General features: G+C 42.1%; 1 protein-coding gene across 2 annotated transcripts in view; it reads right to left on the bottom strand.

The window, feature by feature from the left end:
• Positions 1-4,852: 4,852 nt before the first annotated feature.
• The window catches only part of poc1a (POC1 centriolar protein A), a 93,286-nt gene continuing 70,319 nt past the window's right edge, over positions 4,853-27,819 (bottom strand). For both annotated transcript variants that reach the window (XM_084100844.1, XM_084100845.1), the window contains exons 10-11: positions 27,649-27,810; positions 4,853-9,405 (exon numbers count right to left, since the gene is read on the bottom strand). In XM_084100844.1, the coding sequence (XP_083956970.1) occupies positions 9,265-9,405; positions 27,649-27,810 (303 nt within the window). In that variant the 3' untranslated portion in view covers positions 4,853-9,264. The remainder of the gene's footprint in view (positions 9,406-27,648; positions 27,811-27,819) is intronic.

Genomic DNA, 27,819 nt, shown 5'->3' with positions numbered 1-27,819 from the left:
AGTGTTTTGCTTAGAATTGTGGGTAGTGTAGTATTTCTCCAGAAGATTGCAAATAACAAGGTTGATTTCATACCTAGTGGCTTTTTAGGAACAGAAACTTTTGTTTCACAACCTCGTAGCTCGTGGTCAATCTACCTTGGATGGTTTAGACATTATGGCTGAAAATCAATATCCTACGGAGAAAATGAATGGGATTTTGCTGGTCTGTTGGGGCCAACCCTTGGAGGGCGGGGCCTGTTTCAATTGAAACGGGTGAAACATAGGTAAGGCCGCGTCTGCACGGCAACGTTTACCGCCCCCGCGAACGGCTTAAGCGATCTGAAGTATAATATCGGTAGTTTGTGTTTATACCTTTGCCTTTTTTGCAGTTAGGTTAAAATGTTACTTTGAGCAGGAAAATAATTTTAAGAGGAAATGAAACGTACATATGCCAGTGGTGCTGAAAAACGAAAGATATCGGATAACAAAAGAAAAGCTTTATTCAGTATAGCAAAAGTGACCTCTTTCTTTGGTCCAGCATCTGTAACCCTATCGGCGACAGCAGCGGCCGAACCCCCGTCACAGGATGCTAGCCAAAATACAGATTATCCGTCTTCAACTCAAACTGCTGGCAATAATGATGACCAAACATTGTTAGTAGAACAAGAACATGGCGATGAAGTTCCTACCGCTGAGACAGGTGAGGGAGATGCCAGGGAGAAAGCCCCGTTTACTCAGTTAAGCAGTGAAGTTGCCCTGCGTGAAAGGGCGAGGCTTATTCCAACGTAAAACGCTGTATAACTGTATATAGTTTTAATCAAATAAGGTTGGATTATTTCTATGTTGAGCTGCCTGTTCATGAAGCTGAAAGTGCACGGAATAAAATAATATACCATTGATGCCAACCAACAGGAATCCTTGCTTTTTCTGCTCTATTATGTTTATGTTTTATGTGGGTAGGGCCCCATTTTAGTTATTGAAACGGGCCCCCAGATGCTTAAAGGGATATTTCACCTCTGGAAAGATGAATGTGTATTTAAAATGGGTCATTTATGAAGAAATGTGAAATTATTTTTGAATTTGGAGCTTTCTAGACGGAGAAAAGCCAGAAAATGTATTTTTGGCTCAAGAATGCACTTGCTTCGCTGCCCTAGGAGGCCACTCCCAAGCCACGCCTACCGGTAAGAGAGCGCAGTTAAACAACAAGGCTAGGCTACTAGTGAGACGAGTCTGCCCGGGATTTCGAGATCGCCCAAAATGTCCGGGATTCGGCTTTTGCGTTCTACAGTCGCCATTCATCATGTTTACTGTGGCGAGCAGGACGAGGCTGAGGGAGAACGGCGCGAGGCCGGTGGCGTGATTACTGATGAGCGACACCTGTGAGACGCACCGGTCTCGTATTTCTCACGGAGGAGCGGGAATTTTCTTAGCAATGTTAAAACGCACATCAACCGATCACTTGTTTAGCGTTCATGTAAACACTACATTCAGATTCACCAATCGGAATGAATTCAATTAGATTGAAACAAAAGGTGTGCATGTAAACAATGAATGGCGAATGCCGAATCCCGGACATTTTGGACAATCTCGACGGCCGGACATGTCCGGGAAAAAGAGGATGGTAACCCCTACTACTCAGCTTTCTCCACAGAATAAGAGCCTGCTAGCTTAGCTTCCAAAGAAAGACGGCTGACACTGTGTAGATTCTGTGAGTGAGATCCCTCTATGGGCGGGTTGAAGACATGCGGGACAGCTCCTCCTACTGGCTGTAGTCTCTCGCCTCTACAGATGACGATTTTTGCGTCATCGGAGGATTTTTTCCAGACAAAAAATACATAAATCTCTCGTCTCAGGGGGATATGAGGGAGGGAAGCACGGTAATTTGAAAATACTACAGGTTTTCTACTAATACAAAGCTTAATGCTAAATCCTGAAGTATCCCTTTAAGGCCGCCGCTGGTGCCGTGTTGTGATCGTAGATATGAGCACAAGAGAGAAAGTACGCAGTTTCAGCGCCATCGTCCTCCTCTGATTGCTGTGTTGTGACTGAAATAGTGTGTGTGGGAGCACATGCGCAAAACCGGTTTGTAAAATGATATATGAATAATTTTTATTTGATCAAATATTTTACAAAACTGTTTTGCGTATGTGCGCCTGCGCGCGCTATTTCAGTCACAACACCGCAATCAGAGGATGCGCTGAAACCATCAACTGGCGATGCTGTTCTCTTCCTTCATAACTCGCACTGAGAAGGATATATTTATGTAAATAGTTGTGCAACTGTGCAAAAGTTTCGTAATTAGTAAGTCCGTGCTTTTTCTCTTTTTTTCTTGTGTGCTGTGCCTTGGGGAAACGTTTGTACATGTGTTTATTTATCGTTGCAAGCAATCATAAAACAATACAGCTTATTGCAACAAAAAAAAAGGTATTCCTGTGAGAAACGGACCTCGGGTTCGGGTTAAATGATTTTGGGTACGGCCAGGTTCGGACCTCTAGCCTGTCTCCCTTCATCAACTCCACGTCACCCCTCCAACCACATTTTTATCAATAGGCTACTGTTATCAAAAGTTATCGTTTTGTACATAACTCCTGAATGAAATAAAAATGTGTTTGGTCTGATTTTTAAAAAAATACTAACGGATTTGATTGGTTTGGCGATAGTGAGCGCGGAAATGCAGGTGATAAGCGGCCTTATGAAGCGAGTCATTGAGTCATTCATTCAAGCGATTCGTTCAAACGGCTGATTTATCAAGAATGAGGCGGCTGTTTAAGAATCTTCGACTCAATCGATTCGTTCACAACGTTGAATCATTCAGTGACGAGAACACGATCGCGAGTGTTGCTGTGAGACGCGCGGTGGTTCTGCTGTGATCTTTGTTTGGATTGGAATCATTTTCGCTGCTAAAATATTACAAAAACAGTCAATATTTCGTCTAAAATGTAAGTGACTTAATATTAATTACTTGTTTATTGATCGAAAGTCAATGGAACCAAAACTTTGATGCTTCATAAAATGCATAAAAGTAATCTAATTGAATCGAGTGGTTTAATGCAAGTTTTCTGAAGAGACACAACTTTATATGATAAACAATTGTTTAGTTAAAGCAAAAGTTGAAAACATTATGAGCCATTCGACTCCCCATCTTCACCATGGCTTCACAACTCTCAGCTCTGAACTGTGTCGTGGAGTTTGGGTCTACTGAACATCTTTGGCATGTTGTTAAACACATGAATCTGTTGAATGCTTGTCATTTTCATTCCTGTCAGAAATGAAGTGTCCTTCCACCCTGACGAAGGTCTGTTACCACATCTGTCCTTCACTGCATCAGATGAGAGGGATCAGTGATGCCAGCTGAAAGAGAAAGTCATTTCACAGTTGGGAAAATCACACATCTGGAGTTATGACTCATGCACAGTAAGACTGAGAATACAGTAAATAGGGTCCATTTCATGTGGACTTCTGTACGGCACTGATGGCAGATCCTGCTGTGCTCGCAGCTGACGGGACACTAGCCCTTTAAGACTGTGTGTGTGTGTGTGTGTGTGTGTGTGAATGGATCAACCTCAGTTTATAAGTTGATCTCATTAACTATCAACTCCCTTTCATTTATAATTCCCTTTCATCCATCCAGGAAAGGTCTGATTCTGTTAACCGGCTCTGTAACATCTGATGTTTAAAGATGAGCTGAAGGATTGAGCAGCAGAACTCTGTGTTACATGGGAGCGGCACTGGTGCATGATGGGAGCGGCACTGGTGCATGATGGGAGCGGCACTGGTGCATGATGGGAGCGGCACTGGTGCATGATGGGAGCGGCACAGGTGCATGATGGGAGCGGCACTGATGCATGATGGGAGCGGCACTGGTGCATGATGGGAGCGGCACTGGTGCATGATGGGAGCGGCACAGGTGCATGATGGGAGCGGCACTGGTGCATGATGGGAGCGGCACATGATGGGAGCGAGCGGCATGATGGGAGCGGCACTGGTGCATGATGGGAGCGGCACATGATGGGAGCGAGCGGCATGATGGGAGCGGCACTGGTGCATGATGGGAGCGGCACAGGTGCATGATGTGGGAGCGGCACTGATGCATGATGGGAGCGGCACTGATGCATGATGGGAGCGGCACAGGTGCATGATGTGGGAGCGGCACTGATGCATGATGGGAGCGGCACTGGTGCATGATGGGAGCGGCACTGGTGCATGATGGGAGCGGCACTGGTGCATGATGGGAGCAGCACTGATGCATGATGGGAGCGGCACAGGTGCATGATGGGAGCGGCACTGATGCATGATGGGTCCAGATGAGTTGCAGATGATCCTGTAGACTCAGACTGAAGACAGAGACTGTATATCTCAGGCTAAAACCTCTGAACAGATATCAGCAGATCATTCATCAGTTGTTTTGCATTACAGGTTTTTTTTTAAATATGCAGATGAGGCATTATCTCATTAAGTTTGCAGTAATTTGCACATTTCCAGGACAGAAATCTGATTTTGTTGCCATATTAAAGGTTTTTGGATTCTATTTGTATCACTGCAGAAATACTGTCAACAAACGAACAGTGTGTAAAATATGGACAAACTCAAACATTGGGTTAAAAATTTAATTAAAAAATGTAACCCAATGGCTGTTTGTCCATATTTGACACAAAATTGAGTTAAAACAACTCAGCATTATTAGAGTGAGTTTATGAGATGAAACTGAGGGTTTGAACTCTTCATAAGCTCTTCTTCTGCAGAATCAGTGAAAGGCTGTTTTTCTGTTTTGTGAGCGAGTGGAAACATCATTGCGTGGGCCGATCGGGGGGGAAAGGCCTGGATTCCCAGACAAACATGAACCCGACATTCGCCGAGGGACAGGAAACAGGAAATGATGCGTAGCTTCAGTGTTCATGAGGGACGAGGATCTCGGATAAAACATCGGTCACAGAAGGAGATCTCAGGTCTACAGCTCCTGTCAATCACTCTCACTGCAGGGTCACGTGACATCCAGCTCCGCCTCTGTAAACCAAATGGGTGGAGCCTGACTTAATCAGGTGCAGGGTGTGGCTGAACAACCAAGCTCCACCCACTGCCTCTCTTAAACCCCGCCCCTTTCCCACAATCCACTGCAGGCTCGCATTCAGCTCCGCCTCCACACAATCCACAGAGTTACGCCCTACTCTTTTCTTTTGAATGGACCCTTTCCACATTCCAGAAGTCGTCACAGCTGTGTCACTGTAGTGGTGAACCGTAACCACCATAAATATAATGTTTGTATTCCCATTTGCTCCAATAATTGCACAATAGCTTTTCTTTGACTTTTCTATTGATATTGATTAGGTTGGTCAGAATCCCTCACACAGCAGCAGTAATTCATGACACAGAATATAGAATAATTTTGTCAAAATTTAAAAAAATGTAAATAACTTTGTTAGATTAAAATGTTAATAACTTTGAAAACTTTACACCGTTACATCGCAGTTTTAAACTGTTCATGCTGTTAGTTTTCTGGAGGAACTGTTACAGTATCCCGACGGTATTATTCTTTATTATGATTATCATCGTGGTGTTCAGCCGGCAAGAGTATTTGTGTATAATGACGTTAAACTTTATAACTTACATGGTTTCATGTCTCTCGTGTCATCGTACACACACATAAACATTGAATCTAAATCAATATTTCATATCCACTTTTACGCATTTACTAGCGCGTAGCATGTGGAATCCCGTGACGCTAACCCTAACTGCAGTTTAGTCAAATAAACTATTTCAGGATGATTCAGGAATATTTTTGCAGTAATAACCAGTTGACTGTACATTATGCTTTATTAAATTTAGCTTTGAATTCCAGAATACAGTTTATTAAGACTTAAAGACAATTTTTCTTTATAGCCGAAAATTGGAAATTTACTTTAAAAAATATGGAAGCTTGTTTCTGTGATGGAATAATCATTTTTAAAAAGTTAATTGCGACTTTATATCTCACAATTTTCTCTCACGCAATTCCGAGTTTATATGTCACAATACCAAAGCTTACATCTAAACTCGGAATTGCGAGAAGAAAGTCAGAATCCATAAAAACCATTGTTGAAATGTAAAAAAGAGAAAGGCCCTCCTGAAACATCCATCAAAGTTACCGTTTCACATACTGTACGTGAGTGAGCGCTGAACTCGGACACACACTCGATCAGGGAAAGGCCTCCAGATGTTCTGGCCATAAACACCCAGAGAAACACATGTGCAGAATGAGGCAGATACACACTCCGCTTTTCTTCAGTCACAGAACACACACACACACACACACTGCACCAGCGGAGAGTCACTGCCATGTGTAATTAAAGACCTGATGTCGTTATCTGGAAGTGTGAGGCTCGGTCCCGTCCGGCACAGACTCCAGCCCCAGACAGGAAGGAAAAGAGTGTGTGTGTGTGTGTGTCGACCAGTGTTACGCTTTAGTGAGTGTGTTCTCAGCTCAGCTGAACTACAGAGGAAAACATCACGGCAAACACACACTCATTCGGTCTGACGGGTGATTTCTGGAGATGTGGGATTCAATTATTTTAAAACTACGAGCTGTTCTGAGGAGTGAACAAAGCCACTGCACACATTACACAAAGATTACGGTAACACTTTTATAATATGGTTCGCTAGCTAACATTAGTTCACTACCTTAGTTGACATGAGCTAAGAATAACCAATACTTCTACAGCATTTATTAATCTTAGTTAATATGAATTTCAACATTTACTAATACATTAGTTAATGCACTGTGAACTAACATGAACAAACAATGAACAGCTGTATTTTTAACTAACATTATCAAAGATTAATAAATACTGTAACAAATGTTTTGTTCAATGTTAGTTAATTCATTAACTAATGTCAACTAATGAACCTTATTGTAAAGTGTTACCAAGATTACAAAAAAGTAACAGTACATTAAAGCGGAGTAGTTGCTTCACACTCGTCATGAGCTCCAGAGGCGAATATAACGGCTGTTTCCAAACAGGTTTCCTGAACGCTCCTGAAAGCCCCGCCCCCAAACTCACGCTATTGGCTGAGTCAATTTTGCTGCTTCAGGCTGTTCAATAGCAGCAGAGTATTTTATTGCTGTATTTACATGATTCAGGGAAACCAACCAATGAATGAACAGACATGACTGTAAAGCGCAGCCCTGACATTACATAATAAAACATTGCATATTAACTGATACTATATTTTACAGTAACATACAGAAAGAAGAACACAGTAAGCAACACGTGTTAAATAAACACATTTACTGGCATTTTAATGGACAAAAATAAAATTATGTGTTTAGTTACACCAGGAAATGAGACAATATGACTCAAAATAGCAAACTTGAAAAAGAAAATGACAGTTCGAAAGTTCAGGACAAACTAATGCAAGTAAAGGAGGAAGGCTTCACGTTTAGATTTCTCTTCTCTTCTCAGATTTCAGTTTCAGTTTGTGGTTTTGAGGATGGATTACAGTAGAGCCGATGCTTATTCCACACTCAGCACAAACACACACTGCTGTTCAACACACAATCCTGCATCACACCCACTGCTGTTCAACACACAACCCTCCATCACACACACTACTGTTCAACACACACTGCTGTTCAACACACAATCCTCCATCACACACAACCCTCCATCACACACACTACTGTTCAACACACACACTGCTGTTCAACACACAATCCTCCATCACACACACTACTGTTCAACACACAACCCTCCATCACACACACTGCTGTTCAACACACAACCCTCCATCACACACACTACTGTTCAACACACACACTGCTGTTCAACACACAATCCTCCATCACACACACTGCTGTTCAACACACAATCCTCCATCACACACACTACTGTTCAACACACACACTGCTGTTCAACACACAATCCTCCATCACACACACTGCTGTTCAACACACAACCCTCCATCACACACACTACTGTTTAACACACACACTGCTGTTCAACACACAACCCTCCATCACACACACTACTGTTCAACACACACACTGCTGTTCAACACACAATCCTCCATCACACACACTGCTGTTCAACACACAACCCTCCATCACACACACTACTGTTCAACACACACTGCTGTTCAACACACAACCCTCCATCACACACACTACTGTTCAACACACACACTGCTGTTCAACACACAATCCTCCATCACACACACTGCTGTTCAACACACAACCCTCCATCACACACACTACTGTTCAACACACACTGCTGTTCAACACACAACCCTCCATCACACACACTACTGTTCAACACACACACTGCTGTTCAACACACAATCCTCCATCACACACACTGCTGTTCAACACACAACCCTCCATCACACACACTACTGTTCAACACACACTGCTGTTCAACACACAACCCTCCATCACACACACTACTGTTCAACACACACACTGCTGTTCAACACACAATCCTCCATCACACACACTGCTGTTCAACACACAATCCTCCATCACACACACTACTGTTCAACACACAACCCTCTATCACACACACTACTGTTCAACACACACACTGCTGTTCAACACACAATCCTCCATCACACACTGCTGTTCAACACACACACTGCTGTTCAACACACAATCCTCCATCACACACACTACTGTTCAACACACACACTGCTGTTCAACACACAATCCTCCATCACACACTGCTGTTCAACACACACACTGCTGTTCAACACACAATCCTCCATCACACACACTGCTGTTCAACACACAATCCTCCATCACACACACTACTGTTCAACACACAACCCTCTATCACACACACTACTGTTCAACACACACACTGCTGTTCAACACACAATCCTCCATCACACACACTGCTGTTCAACACACAACCCTCCATCACACACACTACTGTTCAACACACACACTGCTGTTCAACACACAACCCTCCATCACACACACTACTGTTCAACACACACACTGCTGTTCAACACACAATCCTCCATCACACACACTACTGTTCAACACACACACTGCTGTTCAACACACAATCCTCCATCACACACACTGCTGTTCAACACACAATCCTGCATCACACACACTGCTGTTCAACACACAATCCTGCATCACACACACTGCTGTTCAACACACAATCCTGCATCACACACACTGCTGTTCAACACACAATCCTGCATCACACACACTGCTGTTCAACACACAACCCTCCATCACACACACACAGACCCTGCACAGAACACCTGCCGCCTGTAACACACACTGCTCTGATGTGATCGCTGTTATCGCTGTGGATCGGGACGCTGGTCTGTGATCTGGAGACTCTGAGCTCGATGTTTAGATCCGTTCTGACGCTGGATCTCCACACACTCCTGCAGTTTGTCCTCGGTCAGAGTCAGACGCTGCTCCAGAATGGCCACCGTCTACAAAACAAGAGCAGGACAGGCATGAGATCCACTGAGTGACCCTTACAGCCAGATATATCCAGTAATTAAATTCATACATGAAAACTGTTTTTTTTGTTGTTGAAAAAAGCATAAAGCTAACCCTCAGTGGGGTGTTAGAAAGATCGTACAACTTCACATAGATTATCCAACATGTAATCTCAGTAAAACAGTGTGTGGAGAACAGGGAGTGGTTTTGAATTTTTGCACTAATTAATTTGTCTGTAGGGTAGTGCACCACTGATTCAGGTAGTCAAAGAAAGAAGAGAATAAAGGGAGAACACAGAGACGTGTGGATGTGTATGAGCTTTAGTGTGTATGAACAGTAAGATCAGGCCTGTACTGGGAGCCAGTATGGGAAACAGTGGAGGACAAACACACACATTGATGCACTGGTGTGGAGGCGGCCATCGCTGTGACATCATACCGTGGAGAAGCAGTGAGTGAGTGTGTGTGTGTGTGTGTGTTTCTGCAGATGGTTCCAATAAACCAGGAGGAAACCTATAGTATGTTTCCATAGTACAATAATCTCTCAGTGTCAAAAAAGCAAGCAGAATCAAGGTCATGTCATGAAGAATCACATTTTCCTCATGCCTTGATAATGTTCTATGCAAAGATGATAGCAAATCATAATAGTGGGTATTTATAATAAGGTCTTAAAGGGCAAGTGGCATTAAAACATACAGTAAAAAAGTGCATCATTGTTTGAGAAGCTAATGTTTTAATGCTTCCCATTACTGAGCTACAAGAACAGAAATGAAGCAAAAAAAAAAAACTGCAGTAGAAAGAGTGAGTGAGGGAAAGACACTGAGACTGGAGCGTGGGAGGGAGTTATGATCCTCGTCACAGGAATGCATGAATGGAATCTATTTCGGCCCCCAAACAGATGTGCTGTTCTCCTCGCACACAATCCCTGATTATGAGGAGGAATACGAGTCTCTCATTCGTGAGGCAGAAACACCACATCCACTGTGTGTGTCGGAAGCAGACCGAGATGAGAAAGGCGGAGAGTGTGTGAGTGAAGAACACACACATTAACGTGCTGAGGGGGCGGAGCTAAAGAGCCAGCATTCACAACAACACGAGCGGTTCCTCAAAACCAGCTCACGCCAGAGATCAGCCACTAACACTATCACTATCACATACTATCATTATCACTATCACATACTATCACTAACACTATCACTATCACATACTATCACATACTATCATTATCACTATCACTATCACATACTATCACTTTCACTATCACTATCACATACTATCACTAACACTATCACATACTATCACTATCACTAACACTATCACATACTATCACTATCACTATCACTCACACTATCACATACTATCACTATCACTATCACTCACACTATCACATACTATCACTATCACTCACACTATCACATACTATCACTAACACTCACACTATCAATATCACTATCACTAACACTCACAGTATCACTCACACTATCACTAACACATACTATCACTATCACTAACACTATCACTAACACTATCACTCACACTAACACTAACACTATCACTCACACTATCACTATCACTATCACTAACACTCACACTATCACTAACACTATCACTCACACTATCACTCACACTATCACTCACACTATCACTAACACTCACACTATCACTAACACTATCACTCACACTATTACTAACACTCACACTATCACTAACACACACTATCACTCACACTATCACATAATATCACTATCACTCACACTATCACTCACACTATCACATACTATCACTATCACTCACACTATCACATACTATCACTATCACTAACACTCACACTATCACTATAACTCACACTATCACATACTATCACTATCACTCACACTATCAATATCACTATCACGAACACTCACACTATCACATACTATCACTAACACTATCACTATCACTCACACTATCACATACTATCACTATCACTAACACTATCACTATCACTCACACTATCACATACTATCACTAACACTCACACTATCACTATAACTCACACTATCACATACTATCACTAACACTCACACTATCAATATCACTATCACGAACACTCACACTATCACTAACACATACTATCACTATCACTCACACTATCACATACTATCACTAACACTATCACTATCACTCACACTATCACATACTATCACTAACACTATCACTATCACTCACACTATCACATACTATCACTAACACTCACACTATCAATATCACTCACACTATCACTCACACTATTACTAACACTCACACTCACACTATCACTCACACTATCACATAATATCACTAACTCACACTATCACTATAACTCACACTATCACTATCACTAACACTCACACTATCAATATCACTATCACAAACACTCACACTATCACTAACACATACTATCACTATCACTCACACTATCACATACTATCACTATCACTCACACTATCACATACTATCACTATCACTAACACTATCACTCACACTATCACATACTATCACTAACACTCACACTATCACATACTATCACTAACACTCACACTATCACTCACACTATCACTACCACATACTATCACTCACACTATCACATACTATCACTATCACTCACACTATCACATACTATCAATATCACTCACACTATCACTCACACTATCACTAACACATACTTTCACTATCACTATCACTAACACTCACACTATCACTAACACTATCACTATCACTATCACTATCACTCACAATATCACATACTATCACTATCACTATCACTAACACATACTATCACTATCACTATCACTAACACTCACACTATCACTAACACTATCACTAACACTATCACTATCACTATCACTCACACTATCACTCACACTATCACTAACACTATCACTCACACTATCACATACTATCACTATCACTAACACTCACACTATCAATATCACTATCACTAACACTCACACTCACTAACACATACTATCACTATCACTATCACTAACACTCACACTATCACTCACACTATCACTTTCACTAACACTCACACTATCACTCACACTATTACTAACACACACTATCACTAACACTATCACATACTATCACTATCACTCACACTATCACTATCACTCACACTATCACTAACACTATCACATACTATCACTATCACTCACAGTATCACATACTATCACTATCACTAACACTATCACATACTATCACTATCACTAACACTCACACTATCACATACTATCACTATCACTAACACTATCACATACTATCACTATCACATACTATCACTATCACTAACTCACACTATCACTAACACTCACACTATCACTAACACTATCACATACTATCACTATCACTCACACTATCACTATAACTCACACTATCACATACTATCACTCACACTATCACTAACACATACTATCACTATCACTCACACTATTACATACTATCACTATCACTCACACTATCACATACTATCACTATCACTATCACATACTATCACTATCACTCACACTATCACTATAACTCACACTATCACTAACACTATCACATACTATCACTCACACTATCACTAACACATACTATCACTATCACTCACACTATCACTCACACTATCACATACTATCACTAACACTCACACTATCACTAACACTATCACTAACACTAACACTCACACTATCACTCACACTATCACTAACACACACTATCACTAACAGTATCACATACTATCACTATCACTCACACTATCACATACTATCACTATCACTCACACTATCACTAACACTATCACATACTATCACTAACACTCACACTATCAATATCACTATAACTCACACTATCACATACTATCACTAACACTCACACTATCAATATCAATATCACTATAACTCACACTATCACTCACACTATCACTAACACTATCACATACTATCACTAACACTCACACTATCACTAACACTATAACTCACACTATCACTAACACTAACACTCACACTATCACATACTATCACTAACACTCACACTATCACTAACACTAACACTATCAATATCACTACGACTCATCTGTTGCTTTACTAAAACCCTCATGCTTCCCTCGGGTCATTTTTTTTTATTGAGTGTTCATCAGAGGGGTCCAAGACCCCAGGACATTTGTCCCACTTGAACCATGAATACACACAAAAAAAACCTGAAGGGATTCGAGGAGTTGTGGTTGAAATTTAAAAACAAATCATTCCCTTGCGGGTCAATTTTACACCCTTAGGAATGAATGGAATGCTTCAGTACACATAGAAAAACCAAAAAAATCTAACTAAAAATGCTAAAACTTTACCTAAAATGATTTTATAATGTCTACATGTGTATCTGAATGCACACTGAAAGTGCACTGACTTTATGACCCAGCGGAACAGCTCATTTGCTTATCTTATATTATTATTTTTTCACAAGAGGTCGGCAAAGACTACCAATGTAAGATATTTTGAGCTGAATTAAAAGGGTTATGCATGAAATTGTGAGTTATTTTGAATTTAAGTTGAAAGAATGTGAGGAATGTGTTTAACTTACTATTTATTTATTGATCAAAACTAGTAATTTAAAAGTAAATAAAATAAAAAATAAAATAAAATATTGCAAAAATAAATTGCATATTGTCACATATTAGTGATGGCAATGAATTCAAATCTTAATATTCTTTAATCAGATCATTTCATAGTAAATGCATTCAGTTCCAAGAAAACAAAATATTAGGTCCATGACACCGTTACGAAACAGCTATGTCCAATTGAACAGATTTATTTAAACCGAGACTAATCAGAAATCTGTCTCAGGGACTGATCCCAAAATTCTGTACCTCTAAATTAATTTTAGAAGTTTAAAGTTCAAGAACGGGGAATTGATCATGATTTCTGGGTCACACACAGAGCGGATGGGGTTTGATGGGGTTCAGCTTGGGACTCTTACACAGCCACATCGAGAACCCATTTCTGAACAGTTTCTGTTGTGTCTGGGACGGGAAAGGCTGTCCTCAAACTGCAGACACACACATATTCAGAGCACAGAATCGTCTAGAATAACAAACACTGGGATGATGTGTCAGTCAGACTGGCAGATGAAGTGTGATTCACTCCATAGATCGTGTTCATGGAGCTTTACACTCAACACTGTGTGTGTGTGTGCTGATCTCAGACCTGTGTGTGTGTGTGTGTGCTGATCTCAGACCTGTGTGTGTGTGTGTGTGCTGAACTCAGACCTGTGTGTGTGTGTGTGCTTAACTCAGACCTGTGTGTGTGTGTGTGTGCTGAACTCAGACCTGTGTGTGTGTGTGTGTGCTGATCTCAGACCTGTGTGTGTGTGTGTGCTGAACTCAGACCTGTGTGTGTGTGTGTGTGCTGAACTCAGACCTGTGTGTGTGTGTGTGTGTGTGCTGATCTCAGACCTGTGTGTGTGTGTGTGTGTGTGCTGATCTCAGACCTGAACCTGTGTGTGTGTGTGTTGATCTCAGACCTGTGTGTGATTGGATCAGACTGGATCTCTGTATTGAGCGCTGCAACCGAGGACAGCCGGTGTTTTGAGCGACTGCTTCTCGAACACACAGACATTTACACTCAGCAACAACATCAATCTGTTCAGACAGACATCTGATGCTCTGGCTCATACATCACAGGCTCAACAACACTCAGATCTGAGGACACTTTAGTGGAGTTGTCTGCGAGGGCCACAGTGAAAATAAAGACTGAAATGAGGATTACAATCAAAGTGGAGGTACAACAGAAATGCAAGGGTTTGTGTGTACAGTGTGTCAACATCAACCCAACCAGACCCTGCCTAGAGAACACCAACCCTTCAAGCTCTAGAGAAGCTGCAGAGAGCCAGAGATCACTGTGGAGGAGTGCAGAGGATACAGTACAGGAGAATCAGCCAAGCACATCGACAGCTGAGGGGAACAGAATCCATTCCTCAAACACACCTTCAGCTCATCACACACACACACTGCAACCCTATCACACACACACACACACACACACTGCAACCCTATCACACACACACACACTGCAACCCTATCACACTCACACACACTGCAACCCTATCACACACACACACACACACTGCAACCCTATCACACACACACTGCAACCCTATCACACTCACACACACACACACACACTGCAACCCTATCACACACACACACACACACACACACACTGCAACCCTATCACACACACACACACACTGCAACCCTATCACACACACACACACTGCAACCCTATCACACTCACACACACACACACTGCAACCCTATCACACACACACACACACACACACACACTGCAACCCTATCACACACACACACACACACACACTGCAACCCTATCACACTCACACACACACACACTGCAACCCTATCACACACACACACACACACACACACACACACTGCAACCCTATCACACACACACACACTGCAACTCTATCACACACACACAACCCTATCTCACACACACACACACACACACACTGCAACCCTATCACACACACACACACACACTGCAACTCTATCACACACACACACACACAACCCTATCTCACACACACACACACACACACACACACACACACACACACACACACACACACACACACACACACACACGCACTGCAACCCTATCACACACACCAGGGCTCCAGACTGCAACCAAAATTTGAGAGTGTGCGACTGAATTTTACATCCAGTCGCACATGTGCGACCAGTATTTTTTTTTACGTTAAACGTGGAAGGGGCGCGTCAATGAATCCGGAATGTGTAGCAGGCCAATGATGACGAGTGTGAGAAGAATAGGGAATGGCCACTGTAACAGGGAATGGCCACTGTAACTGGCTAATGTGTGGAGGGAGGGGGAGGGTCCTAGAGATAATCGAGCGCGCGACCGCGCGTAAACGTCTGTTGGAAGGAAACAGACAACGGAGACAAATATCAATGTCACAGACACAGTCGGATGATGATTCAGAGTCAGAGGTTTGTGAGGTGATAAAGTCCCGAACCCACCATTTTCAGGAAGACTGGCTGAGAGAATTCAACTGGTTGAGGTACTGTAATGAGACGAACTTAATGAACTGCGAATGTTGCAGTCGCTTCCCCAGAACTGCGGGGAACACAAAGTTTGCAGACAGTGCAGGCACTTCGCAGTTTAAACACAATACGCTAGTTAGACACAATCTCAGCCTCAAGCATAGAGTGACATGTTAATAAATGAAAACAAAATGAAAGCGGAAAAAACTGTGCTACTAATTTTTGCTTCACAGACCGTTTAATAGTTCGAACCAATAATAGACAGCGCAGAGCTTCTCTCGCCAGTCGCGGGCGGATCTCGATCACAACACCTTTACATCGTTCAGATCCAGTGAAGAAATCCATTGAGTTCGCGACAGAATTAATAACATTGCTGCGAGATCCAGTGAGAAACATTCATATTCGACGCAGAATTCTCTGTTATAAACTATATCAGATCAAACAGCACTGACGTGGAAACCAGGAGAAACATCGTGCCATGAACGAACAAGTTATAGAAGGCTTTAGGTCCACAGATCAGCAACATTCACCATGGATTTAATGTAGTAACACTAACTGTAACTATGGTTATAACAGTAGCCTACACATATCTTTTTCCAGCACTTGAACTATAAAATAACTATAATATCATATTTAAATGTTATTTTTAATGTGTTGACCAAATCATTTTTTGTTCATCCTTTAAAGATTGTCCCTATTTATAAAACTAAAAGTTTCAAGAAGTAGGAAATCTCAAAATACAAAAAAAAAAAAAAAAAAAAAAGAGATTAAATTACCATAATAAACATAGAGGACGCTTATTGGCTATTTTCACTCCCTAATAGCTATTTTGTCACTCATTTTGCGTTTGAATTAATATTAAGACATTATGAATGGTAATAATTAAAGTTAACTTTATCTATACACCTCAAATTAAGCTCAATGCTTTATCATCCTACAGTGCTACCAAATACTTTCTGTAGAACTTAGTGCTTCTGCACATTGTAATTTCTGTACGTTAAATCTATTTATTATCAAAGCATTTGTCAGTAATACAGTTATGTGGGGGGGAAATATGAATAATTGCATTGCAAGGTCATTTAAGGTGTGCCCCTAAATTTTCTGCTTGCGCTCCTAAAATTTTAAGTCAGGGGCTACAGCGCTCCTAATAAAAAAAGTTAGTCTGGAGCCCTGCACACACACACACACTGCAACCCTATCACACACACACACTGCAACCCTATCACACACACACACACACACACTGCAACCCTATCACACACACTGTAACCCTATCACACACACACACACACACACACTGCAACCCTATCTCACACACACACACACACACACTGCACTCCTATCACACACACACTGCAACCCTATCTCACACACACACTGCAACCCTATCTCACACACACACACACACACACACACACACACACAGCAACCCTATCACACACACACTGCAACCCTATCACACACACACACACACTGCAACCCTATCACACATACACACACTTCAACCCTATCACACACACACACACACACACACACACTGCAACCCTATCACATACACTGTAACCCTATCACACACACACACACACACACACACTGTGCAACCGTATCTCACAAACACACACTGCAACCCTATCACGCAAACACACACACAGCAACCCTATCACACACACACACACACACACACACACACACACACACTGCAACCATATCTCACACACACACACACACTGCAACCCTATCACGCAAACACACACACAGCAACACTATCACACACACACACACACACACACACACACACACAGCAACACTATCACACACACACACACACTGCACTGTAACCTTATCACACACACACACACACACACACACACACACTGCAACCCTATCTCTCTCACACACACACACACACACACACACACACACACACACACACACTGCAACCCTATCTCACACACACACTGCACTGTAACCCTATCACACACACACACACACACACACACACACACACACACACACACTGCACTGTAACCCTATCACACACACACACACAGCAACCCTATCTCTCACACACACACACACACACACACACACACACACACACACACACACACACACACACACACACACTGCACTCCAACCCTATCTCACACACACACTGCACTGCAACCCTATCTCTCACACACACACACACACTGCACTCCTATCTCTCACACACACACACACACACACACACACTGCACTGCAACCCTATCACACACACACTGCACTGCAACCCTATCTCACACACACACACACACACACACACACACACACACACTGCACTGCAACCCTATCACACACACACTGCACTGCAACCCTATCTCACTCACACACACACACACACACACACACACACACACACACACACACACACACACACACACACATAACTGCTAATAAAGCAGTGCACTCTAGTTGAGTGAGGAACGTCTACAGGAACTGGTCCAGCCTGAGGGAAGCGGTGCTGCTCTTGAGGAGAACACTACAACGACCCTTCAGGAACATATGAAGACACTCCAGTGTACGTCTGAACTGTAATGTTGCTGTCGGGCAGAAGCTTGAAAATCATTACTATTGCTCACCCTTTACGTCCGTCTGTGTGTTTTGCATATATTTAACCAACAAAGAGTATTGAAAAGAGCTTGTGACTAAACCTTGTGACTCCATTGACTCATTAAACTGTCAATCAAACCTCATAACTCCGCCCACCTCTATCATGAACGAAGTGTCACGCAGAGTTTGGAGCGTCTCTGATTCTTTGCAATGCAAGGATAAAGAAACAACTGGTTCTTTAAATAAGAACAGCGTTTTCTTTGCTCAAATATCACTATATATAAAGTTGTATGTGTTTGAGGAGCGGAGAAGAGCGTCTTAAGGCTGATTTACACTTCAGCGTCATCGTCCAAGTATCAACTGGGCTTTAGTCGAGTCACAGCCAACACCGTCTTAAAGTCTGTGTGAAGCACTTCGTCTTTAATAACATGAGATTTTGGACAAATTATTTGGACTTTGGATTTGGACTTCATTTGAACTTGATTTTAGTAATATGTTAATAATATAATGACACATGCAAGTATATGATCATCATAAAGCCACAATATCAAATTTGACAACACAGTATGTAATTATATTAAGTGGTGAAAATCCAGCTTTTAATGTTGTTTAAATGTCCATGTGGTGTTTTTAGTCACAAACTACCTTGTAACCAATCAGATCAACGTGTGATCGTCAACCAGTGGATCTCTGAGTGAGTGAGTGGAGGCGGGGCTCATTTGCATATTCATAGAACCACGCATACTAAATGAGGCAAGGGTGTCGAGTTACATTCAAGATATTTTAAGGCATGAAGACATTTTGTTTTCAAGGAAAAAACGTTTAAATATGTCATTTTGTTGATCAAAGATGAGTTTTAAGAGATACATTATTGACTACACTTTAAATATTACAGTGTTTTTTGTACACATATCTGGTAAAGTAGCAGTGGTGCTCATGCACAGTGTCCTGGACGGAACATTTCTTTAGGTGAACCCAGCCCTGGATATAAACCCGAACACAAACACCAACAGCAGACATTCCTGCTCATCTAAAGCAGATCTGAAGGACAGAATGTGGATTTAGTGTGAGCAGTGTGAATGCATCGTGAAAGATCGAACTTCGGCCGGTTTTATACAGTCTGAATGCGCACGAGGCTAATCCCTGGAATGCTAATTATGGCTGTAGTTATTTCTGATCATTCTTCCACAGCTCTTCTGTTCAGAGTCTTCCCTGGTTCGAGGATCAGACCCGTACACAGGCTCTCTGAGCTCGATAACATCTGCAGGGGGGAATGGGTTTAGCGTTTCCTTCCTCTGCTCGTGTGCTTTTCAGATCAATGCGAGAAGCGTCTCTGGCCCGTCCTCGCTCCGGCTGTCAGAGGCTCTGGGGACTCAGTGCTGAAGGTCACCGGAGGACAAACCACACCAGATTCATGCTGTTTACAGAAGCACTGCTCTAAACCCTGCTAATATTGAGCTTTGAATTTACTCAACATTTATTTTTTTGTTGGCAGTCTAGTTGAATTGGACAAGTGTGTTCCAGTGTGTGTCCTAACAGGGCTGAGGAACGCTGTCTGAAGGCGTTCCCTGATCGAGAGATCGAAAGACAGATCTACGGCTCGATCACCCTCGCCTGTTATCTCCATGTTTAAATGCTCTTATTACAGACATGAAAACATGATAAAATAATCATAATAAACAAGGTCATCTACAAGCTTGCATCCCAGAACTACAGGGTTACAGAAGCATCTGGACAGAGCCTGGTTTTCATGTTCTCTGTAAAATCTGCACTATAGGTCCATTAAACCCTCTCCAGGTTTCACCCCGCTCTATTTTAGTTTCTGCATTACACACACACCCCAGCTGTTACACACACACCCCACTGCGTTACACACACACCCCAGCTGTTACACACACACCCCACTGCGTTACCCCCCCCCCCCCAGCTGTTACACACACACACCCCACTGCGTTACACACACACCCCAGCTGTTACACACACACCCCACTGCGTTACACCCCCCCCCCAGCTGTTACACCCCCACCCCACTGCGTTACACCCCCACCCCCAGCTGTTACACACACACACCCCAGCTGTTACACCCCCCCACTGCGTTACACACACACCCCAGCTGTTACATACACACAGCCCACTGCGTTACACACACACCCCAGCTGTTACATACACACCCCAGCTGTTACACACACACACCCCAGCTGTTACACCCCCCCCCCCACTGCGTTACACACACACCCCAGCTGTTACACACACACCCCAGCTGTTACACACACACACCCCAGCTGTTACACCCCCCCCCCCACTGCGTTACACACACACCCCAGCTGCATTACACCCCCCCCAGCTGTTACACACACACCCCACTGCATTACACACACACCCCAGCTGTTACACACACACCCCACTGCGTTACACACACACCCCAGCTGTGGCTTCTCAGTCGTGGACATGAACTGGTGGCTAACACACCCGCTGAGAGACGTGATGATGTATGGGCTCGCTGTAATACACTCAACTATTAAAACTGCTACCAGTCCCCATACTAACATCTGTGATGGGCAGTGATACGGGCTGGGAGTGTGTGTGTGTGTGTGTCTCAGCACATTCCCCCGCTTCAGGCTCAGATGTGAATTATTCATTGGGTTCTTCAGCCACTGGATCCAGTGTTTCTGCTAGTGTGTGTTCGCAGTGAGCGTCAGACGGGCTTCAACAGTGCACTCACAGATATGTGTGTGTGTTTAGCTTCAACATGATGATCAAATGAGGACTCGTGAGACACTGAATGTCATTTTGTGCAAACATCAGTTGCTGGACTGTTAAAAATGATGCATTTTAGTAAATGGAGGGGAAAATAATAAAGGAGGAAAAATCTATTCTATGAATCTATTTGAACTATCCTTTTATGTATAAAGTTGTGTATCATATGAATGGATGTTAAAGAGGTCCTGTCATCCATTTACGGATGATATTTCCCCGTGCAGTCCACACACACACACACACGGGTGCGGTCCACACACACACACACATGGGTGCGGTCCACACACACACACACACTGGTGCCGCTCAGATCACACTCATACGAACGTTGTTTCAGATGCTGAGAAGATTATTTGATTAACTATTTTCTTGAGAATAACATGCTCTGATAAATACACTGACTAGTGTATAAGTCAGTGTATTTATCAGAGCATGTTATTCTCAAGAAAATAGTTAATCAAATAATCTTCTCAGCATCTGAAACAACGTTCGTGAACTGATTAAAAGATTGGGGCTGGAAAGATTTTTACTGAAAGAAATGAATACATGTGACACTGGAGTAATGATGCTGAAAATTCAGCTTTGATCACAGGAATAAATTATACTTTACTGTATATTCACATAAACAAAATGATATTTTAAATTGTAATATTCAGCCATGTGATCAGCTAACCCAACCCCCAGTAATTATTATTATACAAATATTTGATCAAATTAAAAAAAGATCTTCTATTACTATTACATACTATTGTACTCTAAAATTAAAAAAATCGAGTATTTAATAATCATGATATAAAAAAATTATACTATAATTCAATATATGTTATAAATTGTATTATAAATAAATGATTAATAGAATTTTTATGAATTTTTATTATTATTTTATTTTAAAGAACAACAGTATAATTACAATACTATGGTTGTCTTATGGCGCTTTTCCACTGCATGGTACGGCTCGGTTCGGCTCGGTACGGTTCGACTCGGCACGGAGAGGTTCGGCTCGCTTCGCTTTTCCACTGCGTGGTACGACTCGACTCGGTACGGCACGGCTCGGTTCGCTTTAGCTCGGTTGCTTTTCCACTGCAGTTAGTACCGCTTCAAAGTGGGTGGGACTGATCGTTATAGTTGCCGTCTCTACTGCCATGACATCATCATATTAAATGCGAATTTTTCATTCCGTGTTTCCCCATCCACTCCTCGGCAACCAACGAGAGGAACGTCTGCACCTCGTCCACTGACCACGATTCAGACATTTCTTTTTTGAAGTTTATACTCTTTTTTTTAAAAGCAAATACTTTTAAAACAGGCGCTACAGTGTTGGCTGTTGTCTACTGGCTATTTAAATCTAGTGGGTTTAGTGTCTCGTGTCGTAAATACAATGATGCTGGTAGTGATGATTCTGTCTGACCAATCAGTGATCTGCAGTGTTTTCACGTCACATTTTAGTATCGGTACGGTACGCTTGGAACCTCAACAGAGGTGGTACCATTTAAAGCGAGCCGAAGCGAGCCGTACCGTACCGTACCATGCAGTGGAAAAGCGCCAAAGCGCGCCGTACCGAACCGAGCCGTACCGTACCATGCAGTGGAAAAGCGCCATTAATTTCTTTGCTTTCAAACATTAAAACATTGAGCTTTATTAATTTTTAACGTTCCTCTTTGTCGACAACAACAGATTCATAACTGATGCTCGCAAGGAGTTTGGGAAGATGACTGACGCACGTTGTGTTTCCAAAAGTAAATGATAAGCGACTCAAACACTCACAGAGAAGCTTTAACTGTGAATCGAGACTGAAATGAACAGCTTTACTCTGAAACATGCAGCGTCAAACTACAGATTCCCAGATTACAGCACAACTGTAGAGATCTGATGATCACACTATCTCACATTCTCACCACCAAACATTGGTTGCTCGGATCAGATCTAACTTAACTGGATCATGAATCCAAGGTTGTGTCCTGATCAGTGCACACACTGCTATATCTGCATGTGAAGCTCAGCATTCCCTGCATGAGGACGGGGATCGGGGATCTGGGATCGGGATAAACGCTCCCAGGTGGAGAGAAGCGCTTCCACATGCAGAAGAACAGCATCAGGACAGAAGAAGGTTCTCCTGCGATGGAAACCAGCTGTTCCTGGATAATAGCTTATCTATTATAAAGTCTTTTCCTCTCCACTATCATACAGATGCACACCAAACCGGAGCATTAGCCTTCACTTTCCCAGCGGAAGAGGACTTGGAAAACAGCTAAAGATATGAACAATGGTAGCATCAAACCTCTAGCTCAGGATTTATTCACCTTCTCCATTAGGCTAAGTCAATAATGTGTTTAACTGAGTCTCTTCAAACAACACAGCAGTTCCTGGACTGTACAGACATTCAATCTATTTTAACGATCTAAGCTCATGGTCTAAAGCGCAGGGCGCAAGTTCACTTAGGCCGTGTCCGAATCCACTTTTGCTAGTTTAACGACGGGAAAAATGGTCGGCGCTCCCGGCGCATGGTCTAAAAGGGTTGTCTCTATTCTCTTAATGAGAAATGGGTGTGTTTTGGGATTTACGTGCATTAAACCAATCAGAGTCTCATCTCCCATTCCCTTTAAATGCCAGTTGCGTTTATAAACAACTGTATAAAGTTTATAAATGCTGTATACAATAATATTAGGCACAGTAGCTTCTTCTTTTCTTTTTTACCAAGAACATTATTGAACAATATGAACAACCATAAATGGCCTGGTACAAAATAGGGATGAGTCACGATATTCGATTAGTTAGCGGACGCATAAAGCTTGCCACAAAGAAACATTGATTAAAATGAAGATATAATTTATACAAAATGAAATTCACTTTAAAGAAAGGCTTTATACAAAACAAAACAATGTGGTCATCAAAATTATGTCTCCCGATATATTGCGCATCTTATGATAACTCATGCTGTTCACTTTTCATATAATCAGGGGTGAGTTTTTTAATAATAATCAAATAATTCCCAGCGATCGTCGAATATTATTTTAGCTTGAAATGCCCATCCCTACAAAATACGAAATGTCTTAATCAGACAACAGACAAGCATCATAGCATAAGAAAGAAAATATAAATAAAGTAAAATAAAGAAATAAAATAAAAATACATTCAAGTAACTAATAAATAAAGAAATCAGTAGTTTCTGCAGCACGAACACAAGCATGTAGTCTGCAGATGTTGTTGCTGTTACGTGACTTAGCGGTGTCTGACTAGTCGACATGTGGGGTGATGACATCATCGTTTCACAAAATATACGGACTCGTTGTACACACGAAAACGCAAGGGTGTCGTTTTCAGATTTATCCACTCTGGGACCCGGTTTCAGTCTCCCAAAACGGCGGACCCGTCTGGACCAAACGCTGATACGATAAATTTTTTTACGTATACAGCTAAACGCGTCTCCGTGTGGACAGGGTCACAGTCTCGAGAAAGAGTCCTGGCAAATATGCCATAAGAGGAGCTTTTGTAGCTAATGTTCAGTAAATTAACAGTTTGTAGGATATAAGACATAAATAAACATAAGCACGTTTGAAGTGTAAAACATAAACATATGCATCAAAGCACAGCGCATGTGTGTCTTAGTCCTGTGTCAAATGTACTTTTTTAGTTTTTATCATTTTTATCATTATCATATATTAGTCAATCTATCCTGCTTTTTTGGTCGACTAAATGTCTGGGAATTTTAGTCCAGTTTCAGTTAATGAAAACTCACATTTTTGTCATGTTGCATAATGGTTACACCGTTAATCATGATTACTGTTGTCATTTGAGAAATTTATTTTTACATTTCATCAGAATTGTTAAAACTGAAGAGAGTATTGGTGTTACCTGTGTGAGCATTAAGAAGAGAGTATTGGGTGTTACCTGTGTGAGTATTAAGAAGAGAGTATTGGGTGTTACCTGTGTGAGTATCAGAGGGATTAAGAAGAGAGTATTGGTGTTACCTGTGTGAGTATTAAGAAGAGAGTATTGGTGTTACCTGTGTGAGTATCAGAGGGATTAAGAAGAGAGTATTGGGTGTTACCTGTGTGAGTATCAGAGGGATTATGAAGAGAGTATTGGTGTTACCTGTGTGAGTATCAGAGGGATTATGAAGAGAGTATTGGTGTTACCTGTGTGAGTATTAAGAAGAGAGTATTGGGTGTTACCTGTGTGAGTATCAGAGGGATTAAGAAGAGAGTATTGGTGTTACCTGTGTGAGTATTAAGAAGAGAGTATTGGTGTTACCTGTGTGAGTATCAGAGGGATTAAGAAGAGAGTATTGGGTGTTACCTGTGTGAGTATCAGAGGGATTATGAAGAGAGTATTGGTGTTACCTGTGTGAGTATCAGAGGGATTATGAAGAGAGTATTGGGTGTTACCTGTGTGAGTATTAAGAAGAGAGTATTGGTGTTACCTGTGTGAGTATCAGAGGGATTAAGAAGAGAGTATTGGGTGTTACCTGTGTGAGTATCAGAGGGATTAAGAAGAGAGTATTGGGTGTTACCTGTGTGAGTATCAGAGGTATTATGAATAGAGTATTGGGTGTTACCTGTGTGAGTATCAGAGGGATTAAGAAGAGAGTATTGGGTGTTACCTGTGTGAGTATCAGAGGGATTAAGAAGAGAGTATTGGTGTTACCTGTGTGAGTATCAGAGGTATTATGAAGAGAGTATTGGGTGTTACCTGTGTGAGTATCAGAGGGATTAAGAAGAGAGTATTGGGTGTTACCTGTGTGAGTATCAGAGGTATTATGAAGAGAGTATTGGGTGTTACCTGTGTGAGTATCAGAGGGATTAAGAAGAGAGTATTGGGTGTTACCTGTGTGAGTATCAGAGGTATTATGAAGAGAGTATTGGGTGTTACCTGTGTGAGTATCAGAGGGATTAAGAAGAGAGTATTGGGTGTTACCTGTGTGAGTATCAGAGGTATTATGAAGAGAGTATTGGGTGTTACCTGTGTGAGTATCAGAGGGATTAAGAAGAGAGTATTGGGTGTTACCTGTGTGAGTATCAGAGGGATTAAGAAGAGAGTATTGGTGTTACCTGTGTGAGTATCAGAGGGATTAAGAAGAGAGTATTGGGTGTTACCTGTGTGAGTATCAGAGGGATTAAGAAGAGAGTATTGGGTGTTACCTGTGTGAGTATCAGAGGTATTATGAAGAGAGTATTGGGTGTTACCTGTGTGAGTATCAGAGGGATTAAGAAGAGAGTATTGGGTGTTACCTGTGTGAGTATCAGAGGGATTAAGAAGAGAGTATTGGTGTTACCTGTGTGAGTATCAGAGGGATTAAGAAGAGAGTATTGGGTGTTACCTGTGTGAGTATCAGAGGGATTAAGAAGAGAGTATTGGTGTTACCTGTGTGAGTATCAGAGGTATTATGAAGAGAGTATTGGGTGTTACCTGTGTGAGTATCAGAGGGATTAAGAAGAGAGTATTGGGTGTTACCTGTGTGAGTATCAGAGGGATTATGAAGAGAGTATTGGTGTTACCTGTGTGAGTATCAGAGGGATTAAGAAGAGAGTATTGGTGTTACCTGTGTGAGTATCAGAGGGATTAAGAAGAGAGTATTGGTGTTACCTGTGTGAGTATCAGAGGGATTAAGAAGAGAGTATTGGTGTTACCTGTGTGAGTATCAGAGGGATTAAGAAGAGAGTATTGGGTGTTACCTGTGTGAGTATCAGAGGTATTATGAAGAGAGTATTGGGTGTTACCTGTGTGAGTATCAGAGGGATTAAGAAGAGAGTATTGGGTGTTACCTGTGTGAGTATCAGAGGGATTAAGAAGAGAGTATTGGGTGCTACCTGTGTGAGCACATCCAGCTGTGAGATGATGTGTTGCAGGGTGTTGGTCAGCGCAGCAGGAACACGATCAACCTCCGTCTGCGAGTCCACACTGGCTCCAGGCGAAACCACACCGGCTCTGCTGTCACTCCTGTGTGAGGATCGGCCAGCTGGTTCTGACTCCTGCAGGAG

This window comes from Abramis brama (genome assembly GCF_963993115.1).
Source record: "Abramis brama genome assembly, chromosome: 23".
NCBI lineage: Eukaryota > Metazoa > Chordata > Actinopteri > Cypriniformes > Leuciscidae > Abramis > Abramis brama.
The sequence above is the reverse complement of the archived record's forward strand: the minus strand, read 5'-3'. Positions and strand labels throughout refer to the sequence as shown.